The sequence below is a fragment of the Hesperophylax consimilis genome, chromosome 23 (genome assembly GCF_061612785.1).
Source record: "Hesperophylax consimilis isolate HC1 chromosome 23, BYU_Hcon_1.0, whole genome shotgun sequence".
Classification (NCBI taxonomy): domain Eukaryota; kingdom Metazoa; phylum Arthropoda; class Insecta; order Trichoptera; family Limnephilidae; genus Hesperophylax; species Hesperophylax consimilis.
In genome coordinates this window covers 23,061,278-23,070,660 of record NC_142858.1, presented here as the reverse complement: position 1 = coordinate 23,070,660, position 9,383 = coordinate 23,061,278, and the positions used below count along the sequence as shown (strand labels likewise).

The window sequence follows — 9,383 nt, the reverse complement described above, 5'->3', positions numbered from 1 at the left end:
AACTTAAATAGAAAATTGAAAAAAGCGATGAATTCTTCCTGTCCTAAAAGATGTGATCTATTTTTTTTAATTGGTGGGCATTATTTCTCATTTCAACAAACCCAACTTCTTTCCTATAATTTCTTGTCGAGTTTGGTTTTAATATAATAAAATGTGGAGGTTTAATAAATCAAACAAAGTGCATAAATGAAAAAAATATATTTGAATACAAATAGCTAATACAAAAAAATCTCAAATAATATGAAGAGTGAATTTAATTAGGCCCTTTAATTTATTTACCAATAAAGGGATCCATATTTTGATTTCCAATTTTTAATTGACAAAGATAATGGAATATGGAACTAGCTATTTTATCCATAAATTCCAAAAGAAAGGTCTTTAAACTTTAAAAAAGTAATGGGAAATCGTTCAAAATAAACTTATCAAATACTTTTTTTGACACAAATATAACCTGTTATAATATTGTGACAGACTTTTTTTATGAATTATAACTTTCAAGAGTTAAAGACAGTAGTATGGAAGACGTAGGTGATTTTACAAGAACTGAGAAAAACAGTTAATTTCATAAAAATTTTCTACTAGGGTGTTTCTCAAACCCCATCCAGGGCCAGCTCTATGCTAACGCACTTGGAGCAGTCCGCTCCGGACACCGAATTAACAAGGCTCAAAGGCGCAGATAATACTTAACACCTAACACTTGAAAGTCCTAACACATCATCCTACGCAAATATACGAGGGTTGTCCAAGAATTAAAGACTAGTTGGCAGCACTAGCTTGTAGACCGCACTTCCCTCTCCATAATGGGCGGTTGCTCAGCTCGGTAGTTTATCCAGTCTGGCTGTGGCTGCTGTTAGAGATGGACGCTTCGCTGCCGTCTCCCGCCAAATGTGAGTGCGCTCCGTTTTTCGTTTTCTTAATGCGGAGAAGGTCAATTTGCAATAATAATATAATATAATGCCCATTGATAGTCGATTTTTGTCAAAAGGGAGCACAATCATCGCAGATCGTTATTGTGAAACGTTAAAAAAAAACTTCAAAGATTACATATCTTTTTTTGAGTGTTTATTACTATAGATGTATCGTTTTATTATTGTTAGGACAAACGATTTATTTATTAATAAGTAAAAACAACAACAACAAAAAACAAATATTAATCTCAACAAACCTCCCATACTACTGTCAAACTTGAGAGGTTATTATTAACAAAATAATGTAAATTATATGTTATACCCATCGAGTGATCATTAGATGAACTATCATTTTTTTTGTGTATTGACTAAAATAATGTATTAATATCGACGGTAGTTTCAAACATACAAATTAGTAGCTTTCCCAAATAAGACCAAATCCTGTGAGGGCTAAAATAATAATTCCACCACCACAGGAAAAATCCTGTGCAAAATGCAACATCTAGTAATATCTTGATAGCAAAATAAAGATAATCATGTGCAGGACAAAATACATATCTAGTTGTATCTTGGTGGCAACATAAAGATTATCCTGTGCAAGACACAATATATAGTCATATTTTGGTGGAAACATTAAGATTATCCTATGCAAGACAGAATATCTAGTTGTATCTTGGTGGCAACATAATACACAAAATATGTAGCGGTGGGAGTATAGCTAAATTTAAAATCTATTTGGGTTAAGAATTTTGTAGGATAAGTAGGTAAGTAATTATATACAACAAATGAACACAAAAGGGTGGATTCATTTTTAAATAAATGTTGTCAGTACGATACTTATGCTGTTTTCTTAATTCAATTATTAATTAACCACAGAATTTCAATTGCGATGAAACCATTACAAAATGTTGACTACTGACGATAAAATAAGAAATGGGGATGTTTTGATACACAAAATAATAATTCACACGGTAAAAGCCACAAAACATTTACAATTATTTTGTCTTTGTATAAAAGAAACAAATTTTTCAGAAAACTTTTCATCTTTCCTTTAAATCTACTGCAGTTATTATTAAGAAAAATCTTTAAGTTAACTTGAAGACACCAATAATAATAAAGTAAATACCTAGTTAATGTGTTTGGATCTAGTAATGAAAAATGTTCGAAAAGTTATTGAAAATTCTTATAAAGGAAATCACAAAAATCTGTCTCGAAGTAAATTGTATTGTGAATTACTTTAATGGATTAAAATTTCACTGATAATCAAGAACATATGTTTTAATGATTTTTACCACAACAAATAGAATATTTAGGGCTTCTGTCCAGTTTAATGTCAACTACCAGTTGAAGCTAATAAATCACTTCCAACAAATGCTGTAAAATTGTGTATTAGTTTAAACCGGTGGTTAAGATAGACTGACAGTTAAGGTTAAACGCAACGCTCGTTGTATTCTACGTGTTCACAGATGGCGTTAATTAATTAATTTTGTTTAAATACGCTTTTGCAAGGTATTGCTTTACAATATTAAGACAAATCATTTGTTTGCGCCCGTATATGTACACGCAATATGAATATGAATCAATAGTTTTGTTTGTTTAAAGACTTAATTCTTTCGAGAAAGGCACACAAATACAATATTTTACCGATGATTCAATCCAATATTGTATTTGTATGCCTTTCTCGATAGAATTGAGTTTTTATATGGACAAAACTATTTATTCATATTCATATTGCGTATATGAGGGCGCAAACAAATAATTTGTCTTAATACTGTAAAGCAATACCTTGCAAAAGCGTATTTAAGCAAAATTAATTAATTAACGCCATCTGTGAACACGTAGAATACAACGAGCGTTGCGTTTAACCTTAAACAAATAGCCACTAATTCCATCACAATTCAAATATCAACTATACGGTCAAAAATATAATGTTAAAAACTAAAGATATAGAGAGTTTTCTTTCAGAAGAATAATATATTATTTTGTTAAACTTAGCCTCGTTTACAAGTTATAATTTATATCTAAAACATAGAAATACTTAAAGCCGTTAAAAAATTCGGTACTAATAAAATTTTGAAAATGTACGGATGGCATATGCATCAAATTGCATCTATCATTTCGTGAAGCATCTTTAAAATTGAACAAATCTTTTCAAGACATATCTTAAACTACATAAATATTTTCAACAAGTTTTCACCCAAATCATTTCATCAAGTTAATTCTCAAAATGAACCAAATATTCCAAGAATTATCTCTTACGAATCACTCCAAATTATGCCATGCTGTACGGAAACGGAATCAAAATTCGTTACTGTCTAGTCAAACTAAAATCTAGAACAAAAATCAGACAAGTTAGGGCAATAAATGATATTTATGGCAACAAACTTTTTAAAAAAAACCTTAAACAGTACCGATTTTTTGGCTTTTGCAATACTGCCATTTCTCTCATGGCATAAATCCTATTTGTAAATAAATTTGGACTATTGGTACACATTAAACAAAAGGTTTCTTACAGGGAATAGTCGTACCAACATCTGCCCCTGAAACAAGGGTGGATTGCTTCGCCCATTAACTTAAGCGGATGTTAATGGGTTTAAGCACATGGTTTGGTTTTTAATAGATTCTTTTTGAGGGTTTGGTAGCTGGTTTCGAAGGTTGCTTCGCATTAACATACTATTGGTACACGTTAAACAAAAGATTTATTACTGGGGATTTCCGTATCAATAATATCTGCCCCTGAAACTAGGATGGATTGCTTCGCCCATTAAGTTTTCTTACAGGGGGGATAGCCGTACCAATAACATTTCCCCTTATACAAAGGCTTTGTATCTTTGATCCTATAAACAGAACATAATAGAAATAGTCCACTTCACGACAAACTCTTTTATGTTAAGCAGCTTACATTATACCAGCTAATATTTTGTACTTCAAATAAAATTCTAACAAATTAATAATAAGAGAAAAATAAGTTAAAGTATGAACTTTTCAATACAATTGATATGTACCTTATCAACAATATTTATACAAGTAATATGAATATAATAGGAGTAAACAAAATCTCTCAACAGTGTCCTCCCACCATAAAGATCTGTTTGTCACTTTTTTAGTTAAACATGAAATTTTTTTTTAAGGTTTTTTTAAATATTTTTGATATTTTTTATACTCTTAAGTAAAGGCCGCATCTGTGCACAGAGATAGATGAGAGACAAATTATTTCAACTTTATCAAGATTATAAGTTATGGTGAAATCTAAAAAAATCCCTGTATGAAGATTTCCAATACTAGACATTGGGGTACGCACCCCTTGGCGGTATCTTCTTTGGTTGTAATAGAAGTTGAAAAGAAAGTTGGGTACAATCCAAAACTGAATAAATGTTTTAATGAGTTCGAGCCAAAACAAATAAATTGATGCTGATCTACTTTACTGGTACTGACAACAGGTGTGGAAAAACAGATAATGCTGTAAAACTCTACTTTTAAACATCTGCTAAAACGTGAGACCCATCAATATTACCAATGTCAAACCATAACCATAATTAAATAATAATAAAGACACAATGAGAAAATTGCTTTTATTGCACTTTCAGAAAGTTCAAAGTAGTTGCTGGTAAAGACATAAGTGGTATTTTAGATTAAATCTCAAACTTGACTAGTTCCCAATGACAACATTGATGTGTTCAAATTGAATAAGCTTGAAAAGCTCTCAAGAGCGAATTCAAGATTTGCCGAGCAACTGAAGGAAAATTGTCAGAAATCATAAACTTACATAATAAATTACATAACAGTAAAAGATATTTATAAAAAAAAAAAAAAAACAAATTAAAATTAATTGTACAAGATATTTAATGGATTCAGCTTGTCCACGGACAAAACTTCCAAAGCCTTGCGTAAAATTGATAAACCCAAAAACTTGCGACAAGTCTCTGTCAGTGGTGGCTTGTGACTTTTGGGTGTACTAGAGTGCTAATATTAAAAAAATGGCATTATTGATGTTATTGTAGGCCGAAACATTTTTTTTTCAATAATTCGATTTTTTGTATATGAAATTTCAGTTTTGCAGTGCACTGCACCGATTTCCTAAAAATATTAATAAAAAAATCGTATTTTCGAAAAAAAATAATTAAGAAGTTTTTTTTGTCCGGTCCCTTCGAAAACTTCTTAAGAAAGTTACACCGTATTTTAATTTTAGATAAAAAAAATCAATTAAATTAATTTTGTAGTAGTAGGCTTTGGATGCTTTCTCCGATTGACTAGGAGTTCATACAGAATATGTCATATACAGTAAAATCTCTTGAAAACCATTTTTGTCAGAAATGCCAATCTTTTTTATGTCCGTTATGAGCACTGTGTTACAATGAACAGATGAACAGAGTTACAGATAAGCAAGGTAATAGTCCCAGGACCACCCTGATTCCCATGTTTTCTGTGACGCCAGGCACAGCGATGCACTTCAATATTCCTGCTTTTAAAATAACAATACCCAAATTTACTACTACAGTAGAACCTCGTTAATTCGAAATCCACCGGACATCAAAAATCAAAAATCAAATTTCGAATTAACGAATTCCCACGTAATTCGAAATTTTATGAAGAAAAAAAAAAAAAAAAAAACGCCTTGGTTTTTACCCTATACTATGTAGGTGCGAAATCTGTAAAGAAAAAGCTAGCAAAGTTACAACAAAGTGTCAAAAGGGTCGGACACCCAGTACGGTCGTAATAAAATTTAAAGATCATCATTATCAACATTTTTACAAAGTGTCAATCAAAAACGGACAAATGGACATCAAAAATCAAATTTCGAATTAACGAATTCCCACTTAATTCGAATTTTTATGAAAAAAAAAAAACGCCGAAAATCGATTTTCTCGGCCGCCTCTTCAAATCCAGGTGGAATTTTAGTTGTAAATTCGTATTAATACCAATTATTTCTTTATTTTCGCGGCCGATTACCGTAGCGGCGGGCCCTTTAAATTCAGATATTCGCAATAAATTCGTAGAAATGCTATATATTTACGCGAAAATCGAGATTTCGCTGCCGATTTCGGTCGCGGCCTACCCTTTAAATTGAGATATTCGTAAAAATACGATATATTTCCGCGTAAATCTAGATTTCGCGGTAATTTTCCGTCGCGGCCGGCCCTTTATTTCAAATATCCGCATTTAAATTGGTAAAAATACGACATATTTCCGCGTAAAACGAGAATTCGCGGCCATATTCCGTCGCGGCCGGCTCTTTAAATTCAGATATTCGAAATAAATTCGCAATAATACGATATATTTCCGTGTAAATCGAAAATGCGCGGCCGATTTCTGTCGCGGCCGACCCTTTAAATTCAGATATTTGATGTCAATTCGTAAAAATATGATATATTTCCGCGTAAATCCAATTTTATTGGCAGTTTTTCGTCGCGGCCGGCCTTTCAAGTTCAGATATTTGAAGTAAATTCGTAAAAATATGTCATATTTCGGCGTGAATCGAATTTTTTCGGCCGATTTCCGTCGCGCCGTATTTTTTAACTCGGATATTCGAAGTAAAGTTAGTAAAAATACGATATATTTCCGCGTAAACTGAAATTTCGCGTCCGATTTCCGTCGCGGCGGGTCCTTTAAAATTCAGATATTAGAAATAAATTCGTAAAAATACGATCTATTTACGCGTAAATCAAGATTTCGCGGCCGATTTCCGTCGCAGCGGGCTATTTAAATTCAAATATTCGAAATAAATTCGTAAATATACGATACATTTACGCGTAAATCGAAATTTCGCGGCCGAGTTTCGTCGCAGCCGACCCTTTAAATTCAGATATTTGGTGTAAACTCGTAAAACTACGACATGTTTCCGCGTAAAACGTATTTTCTCGGCCCTTCAAACTCGGATATTCGAAATAAATTTGAAAAAGTATGACATTCCAGTGTAAATCGATTAAGATTTACAAGATAATAATACTAATTAGGACGATGTATAACCACGTAAAAATACATTTTTCGGCGTTTTACCGCCACGGCTGACTTTTAGATTCAGATTTACGAAATATTATGATTTATTTTCGCAAAAATCAAATTTTTTCGAATTACACGAACAAATTTTCGTGCGCGGACAAAAATAAATTTTTAATTACGAATTAACGAATTTCGAATTAAAAAAAAATTTGTATGAAAAAATTTTTCTGCGGAAATCTTTTTGGCGAAAATTTCGAATTACGCGTTTTTTCGAATTATCGGGGTTCGAATTAACGGGGTTCTACTGTAATATGGTAATTAATGAGATTTCACTGTAATGGGAATATAAATTAAATATTACACAATAGATTAATAGAAGAGAACTTTTGTCCTCATCATCATACTCAATCCTCGACCAATTTTGAAAATCCATCAATATAACATTAGCACTCAAAAGAAAAAGAAAAAGCAAATTGAAAAATGCAAACTCGGCGAAAACTGAGGGTTCTGCTATTTGTAATATATAGTATGTAGCAAAACTTAAGTAGATTGATAAAATAAAATTGTAAGAACAAAAAACGACATGTGATGATGAGGATAAATTCATACACAAATCAATTTAACAAAAGATACATGTTTGTACACAATGTATATGTATGTATCTTTTGTTATTCTTATTTTTTTTTAAATGTACGAGGATTACACTTTTTCAGGTTTTGACAAAAATGCTGAGAAAGAGGTTTGTTTATACATTGAACATATTTAAACATTATCCAATTCTCCCACATTGAAACGATCTTCAGCTGCGGTAACATTGAATCCGAGAATGCGAGAATCAATCTTCAGCATTTTGTTTTTCTTATTGCGTCGTCCTTTTCCCTGAAAAACAAAACACAAGGGTGAATTACTAAAATTCATTATTCATCAACGACAATTACTTAGATGAATCCATTATTTTAATATATTTTATTTCCAACTACCGGTTTCCCTTGCAACTGAGCTTCATCGAGGAAGACAGTAAATTTGTCAACTCAATCAGTTTAGTTACAAGCAAAACAAGAAGGTAAAAAATATACTAAAATAATGATTAAATACCAAGTTAACAATGTTTTTCTTTACTCGACGTCCTTTCCCCTGAGAAAAAAGCATAGTCATACCACAGTGTATAGCGCCGTTTTTGTTCAAAATCACCTCAAGGGATATAATGAATGCATATATATTTTGGCAGTCATAAAGTAGACAATAATTTCTTAGATAATACCAAATCTTATAACTAATTTAAAATAATACGTTTTCAGTAATGACGAGGCCTCATCAATCCAGTACATATTATAATATAATATATATTTAGTTGTTTAGATTAAATTCTAAGGACGGGTTGTTTCGGAGAATTTGAACAATCCATCAAATTTCAACGTTCATTTTCGGGTTCTGTGAAAGACTTATTCAAGTTCTGTTTTTATATCATTGTAGGCTAGTTGCTTGACAAAACTGAAATAAAAACAGAACTTGAAAAAATCTTTCACAGAACTTGAAAATGAACGTTGAAATTTGATGAATTGTTCAGATTCTCCGAAACAACCCGTCCTAAGTCAATATTGTTTTTACCTTATTTGTGTTAATTTGTTGTAAGACATTAAAATATAGATATACAGGGTGTCCGGAAACTCGTAGTACAAGCGGGAAACTGGTGAATCTACATCACATTTGGAGTCGATTTTGTAGTATTTTTTTTTTTTTATTTGAGCTTTCGTTATCGAGTTTGAAGTTGATTTTTTTTTTTTTTTTTTTTTAATCAAATTCTTATAAATTATTACTGAAGATCAAAGTACCCAACTAATTAAAACTATTAGAAAGTAAAACAAATGAAGAAACTCGGATTTGAAGCATTATTTTGAAATCACCCTTCATTTAACCCGGTGTAATCATAAAATATTTCTGCTCTGCAGGGTTAAAACATCTGTTATTCAACCCTAAACACCAGAAAAAACTTTAACCCTAAAATAGTCGAAAAATATTTTTTTTTGGTTTTTCTTTTTTTTTTTGAAAATGCTCAAATCAAAAAACTTTATGTTTTTTTGGGTTCCCCATGTGGTGTAGATTCTCCAGTTTCCCGCTTGTACTACGAGTTTCCGGACACCGTGTATATAAAAGATTAAAAGATCAGTATCTAAAAAGATTAAAATTATTGTGTTAAAAGTAAGGCATTAATTGGAAAAAAAAATACCTTGGCATCTTGGAAATCCGTACCCGCTCCGGGATTAACGGCCGCAGCAGGGGCACACAAGTCATCACTGGGGATGGTATTAGCATTAGTGCGCAGCAACAAAGACCTAAAATTTGGGATTGAAATTGTTATACAAGAACATTTTGGATGGATAAAATGAGAAAAACAATCAGGCAAATTCCAGGATCGTCACAAGAGACCGAATTGAATGAATTGAATGAAGAGAATCACTGTTATCACTTTTTAAAACCAATATTTCATTTAGGATGTAAGTTTTTTTAAAAATTATGTACATAAATTGAAGAGAA

General features: G+C 31.6%; 1 protein-coding gene across 4 annotated transcripts in view; it reads right to left on the bottom strand.

Moving 5' to 3' along the window:
- Positions 1 to 244: 244 nt before the first annotated feature.
- Gyf (GIGYF family protein Gyf) overlaps positions 245 to 9,383 on the bottom strand; it is a 56,858-nt gene continuing 47,719 nt past the window's right edge. For all 4 annotated transcript variants that reach the window (XM_089646088.1, XM_089646089.1, XM_089646092.1 and 1 more), the window contains 2 exons: positions 9,076 to 9,181; positions 245 to 7,727 (listed from right to left, as the gene is read on the bottom strand). In XM_089646088.1, the coding sequence (XP_089502214.1) occupies positions 7,611 to 7,727; positions 9,076 to 9,181 (223 nt within the window). In that variant the 3' untranslated portion in view covers positions 245 to 7,610. The remainder of the gene's footprint in view (positions 7,728 to 9,075; positions 9,182 to 9,383) is intronic.